This window comes from Coenobita brevimanus, chromosome 20 (genome assembly GCF_032717465.1).
Source record: "Coenobita brevimanus isolate Jiangsu-jjx chromosome 20, ASM3271746v2, whole genome shotgun sequence".
Classification (NCBI taxonomy): Eukaryota; Metazoa; Arthropoda; class Malacostraca; order Decapoda; family Coenobitidae; genus Coenobita; species Coenobita brevimanus.
The window spans coordinates 11,896,188-11,918,507 of record NC_136973.1 but is presented as its reverse complement, the minus strand read 5'-3'; the positions used below and the strand labels follow the sequence as shown (position 1 = coordinate 11,918,507).

The 22,320-nt window shown below is 40.0% G+C and overlaps 1 protein-coding gene across 1 annotated transcript in view; it reads right to left on the bottom strand.

Annotated features, from left to right (window-relative positions):
- The window catches only part of LOC145391862 (uncharacterized), a 210,615-nt gene extending 188,977 nt beyond the window's left edge, over positions 1–21,638 (bottom strand). The window contains exon 1 of the mRNA XM_080266349.1: positions 21,545–21,638. Within this exon, the coding sequence (XP_080122475.1) occupies positions 21,545–21,638 (94 nt within the window). The remainder of the gene's footprint in view (positions 1–21,544) is intronic.
- Between the last annotated feature and the right edge of the window lie 682 nt (positions 21,639–22,320).

Here is a 22,320-nt window from a genome sequence, read left to right as displayed (position 1 = left end):
CACCAGAACTTGCATCTGTTCTAGCTAAACTATTCACATACTTCTTCATCCCCTAAATCAGGGAAAGAAGCCAATATCCACCGAATTCCAAAGAAAAGAAGTTCCTCTGACACCTCTGATTACAGACTAATAGCTGTCACATCATCTTTTGGTAAAGTTTTTCAAATTTTAATTAATATGTACATAGTTGAACATCTTGAATCCAACAACTTAATTAGTGACAGACAATACGGTTTTCGCCACGAACGACCCACCACTGACATACTCAGTCTCCTGACTCATACCATCCATCAATCAATTGACCAACATGAAGAAACTCGTGCAGTATCCCTTGATATTTCTAAAGCTTTCGACAGAGAGTGGCACCGTTCCCTGCTGTCCAAACTCCTTTGCTATGGACTAACGTCTTTTGTTCATCTGCTTTCCTCATATCTCAGCGACAGAAAAATAAGAGTAAAAGTAGATAATGATGTATATTCCAATTTCCACCCAATTAACGCCGGTGTGCCATATTGATCAGTTCTGGCGCCAACCCAATTCCTGGTTAATATTAATGATCTCTTATCTGTTACCAGCAACCCCATCCATCCATATGCAGATGACAACACTTCACAGTTCATTCATACTCAAACGCCCATTTACAAAGTCTAAAATAATCTAACTCTCAACTCGCCCTCTCCATAAATCAAGACTTATCTATGATCAGTGAATGGGGACAAAACAATCTTGTCTCTTTTAAAGCTAGTAAAACCAAATATATACAATTTACTGATATACAAATATTGCCAGATTCGTATATTACCTTCAATGCTACTAATATTCCTATCTCCAAAAGTATCGAAATTCTATGTCTCACTTAACAATGCTCTCAGCTGGACCTCTCATGTCAGATTACTTGCTAAAACCGCCTCAAAGAAACTTGGATTATTGTGCAGAATCCGTAACTTCTTCACTGATGAGCAGTTGTCTCTAATTTATAAGAGTCTTGTGTGCTCTCAGCTTGAATATTGCTCACCCTTGTGGAATGGACGTGGAGAGGTTGCACTAAAACAACTAGACAAAATTCAGAACAAAGTTGTTGGAATTATTAATAACCCCACTATTATAAATAAACTACCTCCACCACAAGTAATAAGGAATGTTGCCTCCCTTGCATTACTTTACAGGTATTTTTATGGCAAATGCTCAGACGAAGTTGTGTCCACTGTCCCACTTCTCCATGTCTTCCCTTGTGCAACACAGGGATCTGGTAGCGGTCATGACTGGAATGTCACACAGCCATATTGCAGAACTTCTGCCTATCTGAATTCCTTTATTCTCCGAATTGCATCTATCTGGAACTCGCTTCCCCAAAGTTGTTTCCCCCTAAACTTCAACCTACAGCTGTTCAAATCCAACTGTTACAGATATTTTATGAATGGAAGACGCCACTAACCCGGTGTATGGATTTATTTTTTTAATTCAATTGTTTTTCCTTTCTCTGTTCTGTTATTTAAAAAAAAAAAAAAAAAAAAAGACTGATAAAGTTCCAGAGCTGTCCTGTTGCCCCTTAGAGAACTGGACACAAAACGGGTGAAAGTGTGCCGCTAGATGAATGCTACACACCAGGCATAATGGAGGAGGGATTCATGTAGCTACAAAGTTGAGAAACGTAGAGACCACTGAATTAGCAACAGTAAAAAGATACTAAAGTAGCAATAGTAAAGAGATTAAGATACAACAATGGAGCAAACAGAGGGAGGCTGAAGGAAGCCAGTAAGAAGAGGATATTTAATGAGATGAAAAGCCTCAGATTCCCAGCAATTTAGAAGAACTGTGTCTAGGAAGTTCTTTTGACATGATATTCGTACGCCACAAAATGACAAAAATAATCTACAAAGTCAACAGCTTTGCGGGTTTGAAGAAGGCACAGAGGTGGCTTTACATACCAATCCCTTAGAAACATACGTTGCAAGTGACGTAATATGATCATTCAATGATGATCCCGGGAAAAAGAAGCCCATAGAATATTAAGAGAAGATGAAGAATTGATCTGTATACTGCTGAATATTAAAGGGTACACCTGCCTAAGTTTTTGGCAGGCCAAAAGATGTAAGAAATGAATGTTTGATGCATTAAAAACAACAAGAATTCTTTTACCACAGTCAGAAATAGGAGCTTGGTCACAAATTAGACTGCAGAAGTAACTGCTGGACTGGACTCCATGAGAAGCAGATGAAGAGGTGAGGGGTGGTTGACAGTGTAGAAGTGGATGCAGTCAGATGTGCAGCTCAAGAAATTACTGAAGGAAAAAAAAAGTTAATGACAGAACAGAGGACTACGAAACACCACTACCGATAACCCTGGAAAAGAGTGGCTGTTTACAGCAGCAACTAAAGAACGACCAGAAAGGAAGCTAGAGGTGAAGGAAAACACAAAATGATAAAATCCCCATGAATGCAGTTTGGAAAACAATGATTATGCCCAGCTCAGACCAATGCATTTGAGATGTCAAGGGCAGCGGCAAAGCTTTCATCAAAGTCCCGAAAGGAGGGTGACAGGGAGTCATAAAGAAAGGTGAGACTACCGATGAACCGTCCCTGATGGAACCTATTCTGGTAACTGGAATAAAAAACAAGTTCCAGGAGGAAAGATACCGGCACTTTTGTTTAAGAAAAGATTAGAATATTTCATTTAAAAATGTATACGGTAGCTGTTACAGCAACTGGACGATAATCAGAGCACTGTGAGCACCTTCTTCAGGATAGGCTGAATAACAGCAAACTTCCTGCAAGAGGGAAAGGTAAATAACGTCAGACAAGGGCGAAAGTGCTTACTGAGGCAGGTCATCACACTGGAAGCACAGTTCTGAAGTGCAACAGAAGGGATCCCACCAGGTCATAAAGTCTTATTACTACTGGGACTAGTGAGGACAGAGAGTACTGTACATAGTTTGAGAAAAGTAACATAATGGCAATCACAAGAAAGTCCGGTGGGAAAGAATATGAAGGAACAGCATTTAATCATCCGAAATGGAATAGGAGAGGAATGTCTGGGTGAAGATTTCTGGCTTTTCAGAAGTAGAAACAGATAGCCTTCATAACAATTACCATACAGTGTGAAAGAGGGGAGAAGGAGGATGACTTGGAGTTGTTAGGAAGGCTTTTGGCAAAATGCCAAATGGAGGACGAGGGATCTGAGTAAAAGGTTTCAAAGCATTTAGTGCGAATTAAATTATTCTTAGGCAAGGAAGAGTTTTGGGACAGTAAAAGGCAAAAATATGAAACAAACGAGATTAAGCATTTGTTGGTGCCACAGCCTTTTGTAGACCTCTTTATTGTTGTGGACAATAACAGGATAATCGTTATTAAGCCAGGGCATTTTTGCATTAGCCAAAGTGTGACAGAAGGGAATAAAAGCTTCCATGCCCAAGAGAATATCCCCCATTTTGCGCGAAGCACACTCAGACGGCTATCTGCCGTAGACACAATAATCAATCTGGTGAAATTCAAAGAAGTTATGCCTGACAACCTTCCAGTCAGCAGTTCCAAAGTGCCTCTTGGTAGGGCTCAGTATTTACTGCAGTGATAGGACAGGCTAAGGTGATAAGTCTGTGTTATAAGAAGCCCAATGGAGAAAGTAGTTTAACAGAATAGCCTAAGCTGAAGGAAAAGGTCATGTACAGTAGGCTATGTTGAAATTCCCTCCACGGCTGTCAGGGATATGGGTAGAATGCTGTACAAGCTGCTGTAGGTTGAGGTACAGACTTGTTCACTAGGTAGATCAGTGAACGGGAAAAAGCCAAAGCCAATGATGAACATTGAAATCAACCACAATGGAAAAAAGGAAATAATGTGTTCAGTCAGAGAAAGAAGGCATTAACAGTATACCTGTACTATACAGTATAATCGGTAGAATTGCTGGAAAAGTAAACAACATAGATATACTTAGCGAATGACAGGACAACTAAAGCCAGTATGTACAGAACTCAGAGGCTTCGAGCTAAGGAAAACAAGAGCAACCTGTATGCTGTTGTGTACATGCACATAACAATTGTCTTTTCACTGAAGTGAATATGGAGAAAGTACAAAGATAAAGCGAAGATTTTGCTATTAGTCGTCTTTTGAGTCTCAGCGAGGAATTGAATGTGATGTGCAGACGAAAAGAGGTGGCGTTCAGTAGAGGATGTCAAAGGAAAGGCCGCAAATGTGGCGGAAATGGAGAGAGAGAGAGAGAGAGAGAGAGAGAGAGATTCAGACAATGGTTTACTGTTACTACAAGTATCAATTAATCAATCAATCATTTCCTGTGGCACCCCCCGGGATGCATAGGGCCTCGATGAACTCTCTCCACCAATATTTGTCTCTTGCCATCTCCTTCAGGTCCCACCAACACTCCTCTCCTGCTTCTCTTTTCATTGTCCTCAACCAGGTTTCCCTCGGCCTACCTCTACCTCTTCCTCCTCTAGCAGTCCTCTCTGGCACATCCTGTATTAAACTGCCTTCTTTTCTATATATGTGCCGCAGCCATATCCAGCGAGACAGTCTCACATATTCATCAACTGGTTCCATTCTCGTAATATCCCTTACTCTTTCATTTGTAACTTTACCCCAAGAATCCTTCTCAGTATTTTATTCTCAAATCCTAATACTTTCTGATCTGTTGCAATTGTACTGTACCATGACTCATGCCTATAAATTAAAATTGGTCTAACCATGAACTTGTAAATTTTCACTTTAGTATGCACCGAAAGCATATTATTATTCCAAACAGATTTCAACATTCCAACAGCTCGCCAAGCCTGTCTAATCCTCTCCTCAATTTCATTGTTTAATGATCCATTAGATGATACAATCGTTCCCAGACATTTAAAATTTTCTACGTTCTTCACCACATTATTCCCTATTACACGATCGATTTGGTTCTTCACATTCATATTAATAATTTCAGTCTTTCCACAATTTATTACCAATCCCACTTTTCTCCTTCCTCCACCAGACAACCAAGCACCCTCTGCATCTCGTAAACACTTCCGCAAATCAGTACAATATCATCAGCATAGTCCAAATCGATCAGCCTCTTTTTTTTTTCTTTTTTTCCAGTTCATTCCTGCACCTGTTCTCCTTATATATACTTTATCATTAACACTATTCATTGAGAAAGAAATTCAAGACTGGCGTGATAGTGTTAGTGGGGTATTTTTATATCAGGTCGGTGGATTTTGTGGAAGATTGTTTTCGCGATATTCACATTTCCAACCTGTACTGGAGTCTGTGTCATTTTAGACAGCAGGTTATTAAAAGGAAAGACCACCACCATCCAAAAGCTAAGAGTAAGAGGGTTAAAATTCGATACCTGAAAGAAGCAAAAATAGAGTGAAGATCAATAATTTTAAGATAATGTTTAAATATCGTTCAGCACTTAATCTTTTTTGTCCCCCCCCCCCCTCTCTCTCTCTCTCATCAAGTATACCCTTGGTATGCAATAGGTTTTTCCTGTGCACAAGAATTCTTTAAAATATACCCTCATAATTGGTCTAATGTAATCATTACCCTGGTTACGTAAACGATAGTTTTGTCTTCCACTGGCCTTCCATCCGCCCATCTCTGACCTATTATACTTGGAGCATTATTTATAATTTTTGCTAAGCAGATTATAATATGTTATCGCAAGGTAAAATTGCAGGAATTAAAATTAAGCCTCAGTAAGATGACTACATTCATAATTTTACAATGGTCAGACGTTTAAATTCAGGACCTTAATAGACTCCAATCGTAGTGATCGAGATAGAAGCAGACTCCCTTAACTCCGTCAATACAAGAGGCATCCCTTTAGCTGAATGCAATTGTTTGTCGTTATAGGTAAAGGAAGTGGAGGGGAACTCACAGGGACTGGCTTAAATTCTTTCCTTCACTAGTGTTGCGGACTACACATATTCCGTTTATAACGGTAAACTGTTCGTGGCAAGAAAATACAAAGAAATAACGAACTGATGTTCACCCATCTCGTTTCCCTCCCACTGCCTTTTTATCTCCATGTCACTGATCAAGTCACCAGGTATTAAAGTCATAAGAGGGTAATCTGTTTGCATAACGTCGAAGAAACTGGTTTCATCATCATCATCATCGTCATCATGAACTAGCTATGACTTTATAATGTGTGAATGTGAGAGTGCATTTGTGTACTTTTGTATTTACCTAAATGTATTTTTTTTTACAAATATTTATTTACCAGATATGTGCCTGCATGAATGCATAAGCTTGTGTGTACTTTTCTTTTCACCGTCACTTATGAGGACCTTTTTTCCCAGACAAGAGACTCTTTACACATCATTTTCCTCCTGAATTATACTTCGTTTTCAGTAAATTACCTTAATAAGAATCTTAAACAGATCCACGTTCGAGAGAAAATGGACATCTCACCAAACGTCTGGTTTTTATTTTCAGTGTTGAGGAAGGCCTTGGTAAGATCTTCCTACAGTGAATGGTGTTTAACCTTTGGTTGTTACTTAAGTACCGGTAATGAGTGAAACGCCAGCTTCTTCCATGGTGATATCACAAAATTATTCAAACATTGCAAAATTAAAGTAATTGATTTTTTCCTTCTCTCGTTTAAGTCAACGAAGTGAGCAACAGTTTTGTCGCTACCCTGTTGTTTCAGATTCAGTTTATTTTGCTGGATAGAAACATCGACAAAGTGTGACAACCTTTGCTCCCACGGTGGTAAATTTAAAAACAGTTCATGCTTGAGGTGACTTTCCAAGAATACTTTCAGTTTTTGTCTTCTAAGTTCTAACACTCTGCTGACAACAGTGCTTTTTGAAGACCATCGAACTTTACGGTAAAAGAGAAGAGATTAAATTCTTTGAAGTCATGCCAGCGAAATTCACGTCAAATCAAAATCACGTCTATTTCACGTGACATGAATGGTCGGCCAACGACTTTGCATAATTCTCGCTTTATACGGTTCTTTTCAATATCGCTTACAGATCGCGGGGGGGGGGGGGGTTCTGGGTGCAAGTGCTTAACGGCGAGCCATACATCATTGCAACACTGGGTGTAACCTCATTTACTCTCGACTGAATAATCGATTTTGATCTCTGCATTGCTGACTCACTGTCAGTGCAGGTTGCTACCATATATATTTTCCCAGGGCAAGCCCTTCTCCTTTACATAATTAGCTCTGTTCTCTATTAAAGCTTCACATTTAGTGGTATCGAAGTTTCAAGAGGGCGAGGCACAAAAAAGGCAGCTCTTCTTTAAATTTTCTTAAATGATCATAGTGAAGAAATACAATAAATAAATAAATAAATAATGACAAGAGGAAACATGTTGGTGCATCTGACTGTTGAGAAAGCAACTTGACTGAGACAGAACTGATTTCATTACTCACTTCTTTTATAACCAAAGATATCTCTGACATCAGTTTTTACTGTACCAAGAGAGGGCAATCATTTTCTTTTCTGTCCTCTTCCAAAACAGGGTAAATGATCTTCAAAGCACAAAGATACAAAGTCTAGCCGACTGAATGTATTTTTATAAGCAATTTTAAGTGACATTAAACATGAAACTTTCAGTATGTGTTATTTTGCTGTTGAAAGGATCCGTCACAATCTAAAATTAAAGGCTTCAAGCATACTCCCTAGCGCTGTAAGTCCATATAAGTGAAATTGTGTTTTCGATGGTCCTTTTTATAAGAATTATTACTCCAATAAAATGGTCTCAGGAAATCGTTTCCAACCACTCTTCGATTCAAAACAAATAATTCCTGTACAGCTGTGTTATCAGATAAAAATGGAAAGCCCGAACTTATGTTATCTTCACTCAAACCCACTGTCTTTTTAGAAGTTATCGAATTTAATCTGAGAGAGAGAGAGAGAGAGAGAGAGAGAGAGAGAGAGAGATGCACACATACACAGACACGAATAAACAGACAGGGTACTTTTTTATATATAGTGAGATGAGAAAATCATAATAGCAGCATAACAATTTTGCACATCACAAAGTTACTTGGATATATCACGTGCAGAGGAAGTAAGCATGAGCTCATGACGAAAAAGAAAACATGGTTTAATCATCATCATCATCATCATCATCATCATCATCCGGACCTCCTTTCCCACCCAAGGGCAAGGTGAGGGGTAGCAATGTCCAGACAGCACAAACTTGCCCAATCCAATTGGCCACGCTTCCATTCACTCATCATTCAAGCCCCTGGAATTCTGGTTCTACCGGATACGCCAAAAACATTCACCACAGTCTGCAGCTTCACACGCACGTATCCGATTGAGTCAATCCAGACGCTGCCATGTTCACAAGGGGTGCCAAAATCCCTGATCATACACTTCCCACAACGTTCATGGTTTAAGCTAGAAAAAATTCTCGTCCATTTGTTACATCCACTTAGGAGTTGTAATAAAACAATTCTTACGAGTTGACCACGTCCTTGTTTTACTGCCGGTGTCAGTCATATATACTGTATACTGCAATCTTTATCTATCTATCTATCTATCCATCTATATCTATATCTATCTCTCTATCTATCTATATCTATACCTATCTATCTATCTATCTATATCTATACCTATCTATCTATCTATCTATCTATCTGTATATATATATATATATATATATATAATATAATATAATATATATAATATATATATATATATATATATATATATATATATATATATATATATTAATATAATATAATATATATATATATATATATATATATATATATATATATATATATATATATATTGGTACAGATTTTTTTTTTTTGTAGTTTCGATATTACAGTTCTTTAACAGTCTGCCACTAGACGAAACATAAGCATCTGTCTGTCCTTAATATATCAGGGTATAGATATTTTTAATGATATGATTAAGTCCGTTTCAAAAGTTTTCCTTATTTTTTATGAAAACTTGTACAAACAAGTTGACGGATTAGGAATGGTTTCATCAGGACCCACACTAGCTGACAATTTTATGCTATCACAAGACATGGCCGGAAAGATGTCCGCGTAAATTCAGGCCCATTTTATAAATGAGGTGTGTGGATGATACACCAGTATTTTTGAAGCTATAGAACACACTTGGAGGACTTTAAAGTACGATACCTCAATAAACAGCATACCGGTATCTATAAATATTTCCTTCACCACAGAACCAGATGTAAACAATAGACTCTTTTTTTAAAAAACACCATTATTGCATGGTGGACAGACAAGGAATGTGGAAAATATTACGAATATATTGAGTAGGCTACATGAGAAGTTGTTGAATGCCGTGAAGAGTATGTATGAGGTTGCTAAAGTTGCAGTGCGTGAGGATGGTGATCTGAGTGAATTTTTCCACTTGAAGGTTGGATTGAAACAGGGATGTGTCATGTCTCCATGGTTGTCCAATCTGCAGCTATATGTATGGGGTTATAAAACAGATACGGTACCATACAAGGTAGGGCAGTGGATGCTGGAGCGGCCCTAATGAGGGACGGTAGAGTCTTGAAACTTCCTGTTCAGTTGTTTGCAGATGATACCGTATTAAGTGAAGACGAAGGCAAACTGCAAGGTTTGGTGAATGAGTTTGTGTGTGTGTGTGTGTGTGTGTGTGTGTGTGTGTGTGTGTGTGTGTGTGTGTGTGTGTGTGTGTGTGAAACAAAATCTGAAGGTGAATATAGGGAAAAGTAAAGTTATGGTCTCCGAGTGAAATGAAGTCACTGAATGTACAGTGAGGTTGAATGATGAGGAAATGGAGAATGTGAGTGCATTTAAGTACTTGGGTAGTGTGATGGTAAGGATGGAAGTTTGGAGGATGAACTGCTTGAAAAGGTACAACAAGGAAGAAAAGGTTGCCGTTCTATGAAAGCAGTGATAAGAAACAAGGAAGTGAGCATGGAAGTAAAAAAGTCACTGTATGACAGTACTGTGATACCAATTCTAACGTATGGAAGTGAAGCTTGGATCTTGTTAGAAGGACACAAGTCAGGAGTGAGAGCAGTGGAAATGAGTTACTTGAGAGGAGCATGTGGTTACATGGAGAATCAAACTGACAAATGAGGAAGTGAAGGAGCATTGTGTTGTGGATGTGGAGGTGATAGAATGCATTAGTAGAAATAAACTGAGGTGGTTTGGCCATGTGGAGAGGATGGAGAATAAGAGACTAACGAGGAAAGTATATGTGAGTGAGGTGGAGGGGAGAAGAGGGTGGGAGAAGCCGGTATCCAGACAAGTGCCCCCTGGACAAGTGCCCCCTGGACAATCGCGCCAGTAGGACAACTGCCCCCCCGGGTAATTACCTCCGGCTAAAGATTAGGTTAGGTTAGGTTAGGTTAGGTTAGGTCAGGTTAAGTTAGGTTAGGTTAGGATAGGTCTGGCCTAGATAGGTAATGTGGGGTCTCAGAAACCCCAGTCCCTGAAATTTGATTTTTAAAAATATGAGCATAAGGTCTACAGATCTGTCCGTCTCATTACCTTCCTGCCTAGTGATGCTCTTCATGGGGATGATGGGGTCATAGCTGTACCTGGCTCTGATTTTGCTCTATAGAGCCATTGAGGTATGTTAGACCCCCAGATTACCTATAATTTAACCTAGTTGAGCCCTCTTGTGATTTTTCTTATATCAATTTGCTGTCTTTCTCCTTCTGTATACAGAAGGTCCCAACATCGGTCTACTGCAGGCCACCCAAGGAATCATTATATTACTTTTCAATTTTGCAAGATTTAATTTTAAAATTTGCATACCTGAAATTTAATCATTTTTGTATAAACTTAAAAAAAAATATATATTTTTTCAATTAAACTTTATTTTTTCTAGCCCTATTTAAAGATAAAGGGTTGAATTATTTGTGTATTGAAGCACTTTGAAATATCTCAAACGGAAGCATTTTTTTTTTTTTTTCTGTGGGGTCCGTCAGACCCCACGTTACCTAATATGTAACAAAATGAAGATTACCTATCTAGGGCGTTAGATTAGGCATTTGCAACCATTTGTACAGTGAATCAGGTGATATTTTGTGGAGACAATTGTCGGGGGGCAGTCGTCCAGGAGGAGGTTGTCCTACAGGGGCGATTGTCCAGGGGGCAGTTGTCCAGGGGGCAATTGTCCAGGGGACAGTTGTCCTATAACTGAGAAGCCATGGATAGGATGCAAAGCCCATATAGCCTAATAACATGTCGGGACATTTGCTGACAAAAACGCACCCATCCTGTGCATCAAGTGTTATGACATCACGTGGCGGTTTTCAGCTCAGTTGCTCACTTGCCACGGGTAAGTGTGCGTGAAATTTGAACTGACGTCATGATCTTGACTCCCTTGCCTAGCTCTGTTACCGACGGTGTACTGTTCTCGCAATGCCCAATACTTGTGCGGTGGAGTAGACTGTAGCACCAGTCGAGCAGGGCAGTACTCCCAAGGTGGATGGAAAGCTGATGACAGGGAGAGCTGGAGCTCCCGTTTCATCAGCCCTCGGGACTAGGTCCCGACCATCCCCCTTTGCTGAACTTTTTCAGTGTCTCAGTAACACAGAGAGTAGACCAGCATGCTCTCCAATTCAAGTTTCTCCAACTATCAACACCAAACTACATGCACAATACACACCACACTTCCTTTTCAAAATTTTCAAAATGGCGTCGAATAACATAGCCTCGGAGTCCCCAAAGGGGGGGGACCATAAATGCCCCCACCTTCAGCCCCTCTCCCGATGACGACTCAAGGTGCCTGGAACCACTGTCTGACTCTCTTCTTCTTCATTTCTGCAACATTCGTGGCCTTTCCTCTAACTTTCGCTCTGTTGAGCACCACCTCTCCTTTTCTAAACCTCACCTTCTTTTCCTAACTGAGGCTCAGCTGTCTGAGGCAACTGACAGCAAACCCTTTTCTGTATCCTCCTACTTTCTCTATACTCATTTCAAAGCCAAAGGTGGCTGTTGTGTATATATACGCAACAACATATATTGCTCTCGTGTTCCTGAACTCGATTCTTCAGAATTCTCTACACTCTGGCTTCGGCTTTCCTGTCATTCTCTGACTAAATATATCTGTGCTGTTTACTTATCTCCTAATTCTACTACCAAAAATTCTTTGACTATCTTACTTCTACGATGGAACACATTCTATCCGTCTCTCCTTTCTCTGAAATCTCCATTCTTGGAGATTTCAATGTTCACCACCACCTTTGGCTCTCCTCTCCTTTCACTGATCCACCTGGTGAACAAGCCTACACCTTTTCTATCCTTAATGACCTAGAGCAGCTTGTACAGCACCCTATCCATATCCCTGACCGCCTTGGAGAGAGCTCCAACATACTTGATCTCTTCCTTACAACTAATCCTTCTGCTTACACTGTTAACCTTTTCTCTCCATTGGGCTCCTCCGATCATAACCTTATCACCTTAACCTGTCCTATCGCTCCAGTACGGCCTGCAGACCCTCCAAAAAAACGTCGTCTCTGGCACTTTGGAGCTGCGGATTGGGAGGCCCTCAGGCAGTACTTCTTTGATTTTCCCTGGAATGATTATTGCTTTCATGGCCGGGAGCCATCTGGGTGTGCCTTGCGCATTACAGAGGTTATTCTCTCGGGCATGGAAGCATACATTCCTTTCTCATATCGCAAGAAAGCCTTGGTTTAATCATGCTTGTTCGAATGCTGTCTGCAACAAGGAGAGGGCCTATAAAAGGTACTGGAGCCAACCCACCCCTGAATCACATCTTTTATACATATCTGCCCGGAATCGTACTAAGTCTGTTCTTCGCTCAGCTAAAAATAATTTCGTCTATACAAAATGCTCTCAACTCTCCAACTCGAACACTTCCTGCTCCTTCTGGCAACTTGCCAAAAACCTTTCTAACAACTTTACCTCATCATCCTTCCCTCCTCTTTTCTACTCTGATGGCTCTGTAGCTATTTATTCTACTGAATAAATTCCACCTTAGACGATTCCGGTGCTGTTCCTCCATCACTTCCCCCCTCAGACTTCCTCATGGCTGACATTAAAATTTCTTCAGCTGATGTATTTTCTGCCATTGCTGGCTCAGTACTAATAAGGCATACTCTGCCTAGGCAAACTCTTTCGCCTTTGTCTGTCAACTTGTACCTTTCCTTCTTGCTGGAAGTTTGCTCTCATTTAGCCAGTACCAAAGAAGAGTGACCATTCCCAACCCTCTAAATATCGCCCAATTGCTTTTACATCCTGTATCTCAAAAGTTTTTGAGTCTATTCTTAATAGAAAAATTTTAAGGCATCTTTCCTATCACAACCTTCTTTCTGATCGTCAGTATGGGTTCTGTCAGGGACGCTCCACAGGCGACCTTCTCACCTACATTTCAGACTCCTGGTCATCCTCCTTTCGGGACTTTGGCGAAAGCTTTGCCATTGCACTTGACATCTCAAAGGCTTTTGATCGAGTCTGGCCTAAATTTTTAATTTCCAAACTGCCCTCTTACGGTTTCTATCCTTCTTTCTGTGCCTTCATCTCTAGCTTCCTTTCTGGTCGTTCTATAGCGCTGTTGTAGACGGCTATCGTTCTTCTCCTAGATCTATTAACAGTGGTGTTCCTCAGGGCACTGTCCTATCACCAACTCTCTTCCTTTTATTCATCAATGACCTTCTAAGCTGCACATCTAACCCTATCCACTCATACGCTGATGACTCCACCCTTCACCTTTCCATTCGATTCCCACAACGTCCATCTCAGCAGTTACTTCAACAGGCAAGGGATGAGACAATGGCACACCTAATGTCTGACTTGGCTCATTTCTCTGACGGGTAAAAATAATCTGGTTGTTTTTAATGCATCAAAGACTCAGTTTTTGCACCTATCAACCCGACAAAATCTTCCACAGGTATACCCACTTATGTTTAATAATACTCAACTTAATCCTGCATCACCCTTGAACATGCTTGGGGTTTCATTTGCTCGGGACTTGTCTTTGAAAGATCATATTACATCTCTTGTAAAATCTGCTTCCAAGCAATTGGGTGTGCTAAGCCGACTCCGTTCCTTCTTTGCCCCTGCACAATTGTTGATTCTATACAGAGGTTTTATTCGCCCCTGTGTGGAGTACAACTCTCACGTGTGGGGAGGCTCCCCACATACAGCTCTTCTCAATAGGGTGGAGTCAAAGGCTTTTTGTCTCATTAACTCTCCCCCTCTTACTGACTCCCTTCAACCTCTGTCTCTTTGCCGCAATGTTGCATCTTTATCTCTTTTCTATCGCTACTTCAATGGTCACTGTTCCTCTGAACTGTCTGCATGCATTCCTCCACTTCTATGACGGGCGCATAGCACCCGTCTAGCAGCAAACTCTCACCCCTTTTCTGTCCAACTCTCTAATGCAAGAGTTAACCGTTACTCCCAGTCCTTCATTTATGCAACAGGTCAACTCTGGAACTGTCTCCCTCTGTCTGCATTTCCTGCTTCCTATGATCTCCAGTCTTTCAAACGCAGTGTGTCCAGGCATCTCGAAATGAATAGATCTTGAATTTGGCTCTCTCTTGTATTTTGTTTTTCTCTTGGAAGGAACAGTTTTGCGGGCTTATGGCCTTTGGTTCCTTCTTCTTCACATAAAAAAAAAAAAGTTAGGGATTGTTCTGAGAGGGAACCTGGAGTAATTTTTCATCGGTTTCCAAAAGATGAACATCAAAGGCAGAAGTGGGTGGACCTTTGCAAACGGACGAAGACCATCTCTGCTAATGCAAGAATATGCTCCTTGCATTTCAGGCATTCTGATTACCGTACGAAAGGAATATGATGTACGAATTGCTAGGGAAACCAGCGCCTAAAAATCAACTGAAGCTGAAGAATGGAGTCCTACCAACACTACAATTGCCAGGATCAGAAGGTTAGGGTCAAATTCTCATCAAGGATTGTCTTAAAACATTTGCCTATAAACGTAGACGTTGTCGTAACCTGTTACGTCGTTTTAGCACAATTTTATTGTGGGTGGACTGTTCATTCAGATTCTAGACTGTAAGTAGGATTGGAAGACTGATTTTTAATTCGATTTTTTGAAGTTGCACTCACATAGCCATGGTTCAAGGTTACTGACAGCACCCATTCATTGTAATCTGCAACACTGATTTTTGAGTTTCGGCAAGACTGCCTGATCACTAATACAAGTCTAATAGGTTATAGTACACTGTCAGTGCAACAGAAAGACATGACCATTTCCTCAGTTTAATTGCTATTTTTAAGTTGCACTCATGTTGCCTATCAATTCTAGAGTTACATGATAACTGGGAGGACTTACTGGAACTGTGACCTTTGACGGTGTTCAGTGACAATGATAGGTAGGTCATGATATGGATTTTGGTTACTTTAAAGACATCCTTAGGTCCTCCAAAAGCAGATTCTTAAAGTCGCAACACGGTTCTACACATTTTTAAAGCTGTCAATAATGGTTAAAAACGTTAAGGCTTGTTCATATTTAAATGACCAGCAGCTGATCTGCATTGTGTAACATCATACTAATTACAAATCAGTACTATAATTGCATTTATTTTCTTTTTTAGTGAAGGTAGTGTATAGAGTTGGAAGTACGGTATACACTGGTGACCAAAACAGAAAAATTCCTATTTTTCTTCCATATAATTTCTGCAAGGATTTATTAGCATGCCATTGAAGAGAAATAGAATAGTAGGAAGCACTGGATAACGATACCGAAATAATCCCGGAAAATTATGAACTGAAACAGCAGCAATACAAAATTTTCCTTCTGTTCATGTTTTATGGGTAATGTTTTTTTTTTTTGTCCTTATTTATTTCTCAGACTCTGCTGTGCAGGGCCAACAATTTCCCAGAGTCAGAGAGTCAACAGCAACCCAGACAGAATTGTTACATAGCTTTGATGATGGTGGTATCACTGCGATACTAATCATAAACCAATTGCTCCTGATATATTGTGATAAAAGCATTAATTTCATTTGACGTTATCTATGATCTTGAGTACTGTACTCTAATTCTGAAGGTTCTTTGTGGTCCCTCACAGAAAACATACCTCATATATTCAGTCAGTCCTCTTTCCCCTATTGATGGAACAGCTGCTGCCAATGCAAGTGATAAAGTCATGCTTTTTGGCACACTTTTTACTCTGTGAGGAAGGCTTTATTAGCTTGCCACAGAAGAAAAATATCTTAGAATGGTCAACAGCACTGGAAAACCAAACCGAAATAATCCCGGGAAATTATGAACTGAAACTGCAGCAACACAAAATTTTCCTTTTCTATTCATGTTTTATGGATGCTGTGATTTTTGTATCTGCTTATTAATTTAATATTATTATTTTATTTTTCAGATTCTGCTGTGCAGGGCCAACAGCTTCCCAGAGTCAGAGAGTCAAAAGCAACCCACACAAAACTGCTGCAGAGCTTTGGTGCTGGTAAATATCACTGCTAATAATAAACCAATTGCTGCTGATATATTGTGATAAAGGCATTAATTTCATTTGAAATTATTTATTGTCTTGAGAACCGTACTCTGATTCTGAAGGTTCTCTGTGGTCCCTGACAGAAAACGTACCTCATATATTTAGTCATTCTGCCTTTCCTCCTCTTTTCTGAATTGATGGAACAGTAGTAGTCAGTTCAAGTGATAAAGCCATGCTTTTTGGCACACTGTTTCCTTCTAATTCCACTATCGATCATGAAAGAATGGTTGCTGGTTCTTTGTGGGCAGAAACAAACATACCAATTTCAAAAAGGCCTACTCATTTCTTGTAAGTCATTACCAGATTTGTACAATATGTTGAGAGAAAAGTACATTTCCTTCTTATTGACATATAAACTAAATCAGAATGTTCTTGAGCACTTTTTTGCATACCTGCGTCAATTAGGAGGCAGGTGTGACCATCCATCACCTGCTGCAGTTAAGTACCAAATTACATCATACCTCCTTGTAAAAGACAGTGAACTAATGAGAGAAAAAAAGAACGTTGAGGAAAACAAGGAAAACAAGGAAAACAGATTGTCAGAATATTCGCTCGTTCATGGGACCAAAAGGAAAGGGAAGAAGAATGACGAAGATTTACAGCTGGAACTCTGCTTAACGTCACTATGTTTAGTGCTTGTGTAGATGACAAAGTGCCAGAGAATTATAGCACTGAGGACAAGGATCTTGATGTGGGTTTAGACCTAGAATGTGCCACAGACTCAGACGGACTATTTTGGAGGTTATATTGCTAAAAAATTACCCCAATACCAGCTTGGATCTAAGTTTCAAAAGGGAGATGAAGCAACTTGGCTTGGTGAGATCAGTAGGCAAAGACAGAGAGGCTAATAACACCAAGTCCTGAATTTCTTAAACACCTGCAGTTGATGGGTGACCTATTCAACTCTTTCCACGGAGAGAAAGGATTAAAGCCAGGAAAGGGGACAGTAAACATACTGGCATCGCTTATCGAGGAATATAGGCGTTTTTTGTAGCATTCGGAAAGTCAAAGGGGTTTGGGTTTCCGCTGTTGGAGTTTACAGAACGCTAAGCAATAGCACAGCCAGACGAAAGAGCACTGTGAGCCTCGGAAGAACTGTCGTACATAGCCAGTCTGCAAGGAAATGAGATGACAACTTTTTCATAATGACATTTTATGCTCCTCAGATAAACGTAGGAGCATTACTTACAATTTTCGTTCCATTCCGAAGCAGAAATAAAGGCCAGTAGGAACCGTTAACTCTCCTGCTGTTTTCAAGTAAGACCAACCTTGCAGTGGATTTGTAAACTTGTTTCAATGGCTGCAGTTCTTGCGGTAGGACATATGATAAACTCGAAAATTTAGGGATCCAAGCACCTTTCATGGTTTGGAAATGCATCTCTATCCCTCACAAAAACACATAACATGAAAATACTTTTGACTAGCTGAAACATTATGTAAGAATTTTGTAATTTTGTACTTTCGTTGGAACGAAGCCAAAACCACAGTCAATTCATCGGATGCGTCGGCCATTTTGGGGCTGCAGGTGCGAGATGGTGCGAGACGGAACATTTAAATTGATTTATTTTCGTAATAAAGTACATTGTTAGAATTCCTTAATGCCATAGAGTCATTAACTTTATTATTTATCCATTATAAAATAAAAAAATGAATGGTTATCTTCTGATACTGCGAATTAAACAGAATGCTAAACTCCCTAACTGGCTACATTTCGCTACACAACACGCTGATTGGTAGTTTGGATATGCACCACTGCAGAGGCAAACTCCTTGGTGAGGAGTTTGACTTTCCAACAGTGGAATCTCAAACCCCTTTGACTTTCCGAGGTGCTACAAAAAACGCCTTATGTGAATTTGCCTACTGATGTCATAACATTTTATCTTCGATGCCGTACATTTTTCCGTATCAGGATTCTAAACAGGAATATTAAAAAAGAACGCATGCAGAGTAAGAAAATGCTCAAAATTGTACATTAAGTGTGGCTATTTAATAGCCCTGAAAGTTCACAGAGGTTGTACTGTAATTTACCTACTGTATTTTCTGGTCTCATTAACCTGTGAGGGTGATTTATTTTGGCTTAGTTTCCAAATGGGCAAAGTTGATCAGGATATTGTTCATTCAAGTGATACAGATGTTGTCCCCTGTATTTATTATGCATCCACCATGTTGAAAGATCTTCCTGAACTTTGGGTCAAGACAGGAACAGGGAAGTACCTTCCCATACATGGCATTGCCGAAGCACTGCAGCCACACCGATGCCTCTAACTTCCATTTGTTCTCAGTCTTAAGTGGCAGGGATATCACCAGCAGTCTTTTTTACCAGCAAAAAAGATGGTTAGCAGCAAGTGAGAAAATTCAACTGGATGCTTTCGAAGACTTTGGCAGTGACGGTGATGCTATCATAACTGAAGATGTTATGTCAGGCTAGGAAGTTATTTGTTACTGTACCGGGTATTCTGAAAGAATGCCGTGATGTCTCATATCTCTTTGAGCGAGATTCGCATTCTTATTTTTCTAGCCAACTTAACCACTCTTCTCAATCTCCTTCCACCTACTGAGGATACTGAAATGCAGCATCTGAAACGTTCTGCCTTGGCAACAATCACTGATCAGACAGCACACACTGCAAAGCCAAGCATTCCTTAGTTGGATGAATAGGGATGAACAGTAACACAAACAGAACTTGTGCCAGTTTCAGTGACTGCAGAATTGTGACCACCCGAGATATCTACATCTCTTTATTATGGTTGCAGAGGAGGTTTTAAAAAATTGTTCATGTGCCAAGTGGAATCTTCCATGTTATCTTGCCTGCAGATGCTATGGAACTCCAGAGAGCTGTTCCTGAGCACAGTACTTCCAGGAAATTGAGAACTGCACTGCCTCTGATGAGATTTTCTTTAAATACTATATACTGGTATCCTTTTTCTCAGTTTGAACAGGATTATCTCTGTTGGACTAAATCTCAGTGGTAGTTATTTTAGCAGTTATAACGGTTGCGTTTGGCTATATCTCATTCACAAAAAAAATGTACTATGGTGTGAGGATGAAATGTTCAACTGAATATTATAAAAGATGATATAAGAGCCTATATTCATGACATGTTCAGTTTTTGACAACCCTCAGATGTCTGCTGTTTATATACCCAGTAATTATATTACTGATAATTTTTCAACCCTAGGTTGTGCTCCTGGATATTGTCCCTGATGATCCAAGGAGTAAAATGGTGTCATAACCTTTTATAACAACCCATTTCTGGTTGAACAGAAAAAGCAGCTTTTTGCCCCCTGGGTAGTATTTATTTTACAGTAAATTATTTACAGTAATTTATTAATTTTTTTTCCTCCAGTTACACCTTTCTTCTCTCCATACTCCATAAAGTCCATATAATAACCTCCTCCTCTTAACTGCATATAGTTATCATATATATATATATATATATATATATATATATATATATATATATATATTGTTACATAGCCTATGATTTCATCATCCTTTGTGTAATTCTAACGTACAGTATGCTGCATGTTTGATCACGAGCGTGTTCTACCTCAGTCCCCCCTTTCTACCGTTATAGTAGAGTAAGTCGTTCTTTCTGTTGTTCAGAGCAGGATTGTCAACTCTTTGTCCCATGGCTTCATTTGCACGTCCTTCTTACAAGTTGTATCAAGCTCTGCCGGCCCCTATATAATGAGCTCAGTCTCTACATTAATTGCCACTTAGATCTACTCCTCATTTTGTTCACATCTCTGTCCTCCCCTGTACGGTTATTATTGTGAGTGCTCAGGAAGTCTCCAACCATCTAGCAGCTGTGTAATTTGAGTATAAGTGTTATTACGTTTTTTCCTTGTATGTATAGCATAAGGTGTTGATTTGTAGGCCTAGTGAGGTTTTTGTGATTCATATGTTTTTTATGTCAGTCATTTTTAATAATATATTGTATCTGTAATAATATATCTTGCATTCACTGAGTATTATCCGGTATTCTCATTTAACAGGGCTGACTTAGATAAATTTACTCTTGCTAATTGTGTTAATAGAGGCTATTGCAGTTAACCATATATTTAACCTGTTTTTTGCCATTACATTATCCTTATGAGTCCTGAATGTTTTGTTGTTAGTTTGAGCATTAAACTTTAACTTGTAATTTTACCTAACTCTTTGTTTTGAACCTGGAACTTTGCGGGACAGTTTTCTCTGTTCCGTAACAATATATATATATATATATATATATATACAGTATATTATATTGTTACGTCCTCACCCCACACTGTCACAGGCTCCAACAGCAGTAGATCAGTACAGGAAGGACGTTGCCCGGTGAGTTGTTCTTCCTCTGGTCAGCCTTTAGGTGTGCAGCACACAAGATCACCTAAGGCGAAAATAAACACTGGATCCTTAAAGTTCACTGTCTTTATTTTCCAAATAATTCCACTTAATTCTTTCCAACTTCACTGTTCTCACAAGCACTGGAACTATACACACTTTACTAACTGCTATTACACTTAACCCGCGGAGTCCCGTCGATGTTCTTTAATGTCCACACGTTTTGTCACTGCCTATCCCGTCGATGTACAGCCTCCTCCACTGCCGCGTTCATCACTCAGCGTTGTCAATGTCTGTATCCCACAAGGTGTGAACCACCAACACAGTTTCGACTCTCTTATCCGAAACAGGGATGGGTGCTGGGGGATCTGGGGTGTAGGGTGGGGGATGGGAGGGGTTCGGTGGTGTAGGGAGGCAGAGTAGGGGGGGGGGATTGTAGAGAGGGGAGGGAAGTGAAAGCAAGAATAAACTAACATATAAACCCACGGTATAAATACTACTGCAAAACCAACATGAAATATTTTACCATAACATTGTGGTGGAAAGGGAAATCCATTGTTGTTTTTTAATATGTTATCAATACTATGCACTCTTACGGCAACTGTCACGTTACCTAGTTACCTATTGGGTAGATAACTCTTCTCTTTTATTGTTGACATCATAATAGAGATGAAACAGTGGCCTTGGAAGCCTAGAGCATTAGCGCACTACACAACATGTGTAGGCAGGCAGCCCTCACAGTAACGAGAGAACAATCAAGTAACTTATTAACAACTCCAATTAACTACCAGTGCTCCCGTTAGGGCCTACTTGTTTTCATTGGCATCTGGACGAATCTACAGTTGCCACGTGACTTATAGACAGCCCAAGTTAACATGGGGATCTCCAGATCATATACGGTCATTCTGACCTTCCACCATCATGAACCAGCACGACACCCGAGTATCCCAGCGTGGCGGCATCATCGCCCTGCATGAGGAGGGACTCAGCTCACGGGCTATTGCTCAGCGACTGGGGATTTCTCAGCGCATAGTGCTCAAGTGGGTTCATCGCTGGCAGGAGACTGGACGCTTGACTGATTTGGGTATGTAGATGGCATATGATATATATAGACATATATAGATATATCTACATTTCTCTCTCTCTCTCTCTCTCTCTCTCCTCTCTCTCGTTTGTTCGTTTGTTTGTTTCTGGTGGTGCTGGCGGTGGCAGTGTCTGTGGTGGTGGTGGTGGTGGCAGTGTCTGGTGGTGGTGGTGGTGGTGGTGGTAGTGGCAGTGTGTAAGGAAATCGACTTTAAGCCACATACGAAGTCTAGCACCATGGTATCATAGGGAATAATGCCGATTTTGGAAAATTAGGTCAGTGATAGGTTTTTCATCAAACACTACTGAGACTAAAAAAAAATCTTATCACTAAGCTATCTTACCCTAACCTGAAAATTACCTACGGTGGCAGTTACATGGCTAAAACATTATCTATTTTTTTATGAATAGATAGGAGACCTCGGCCCCGAGTGACTACTGTGGTTGAGGACGAAGAACTCCTGCAGGCAGCAGAACGCATGCCCTTCAAACCAGCCACGGAA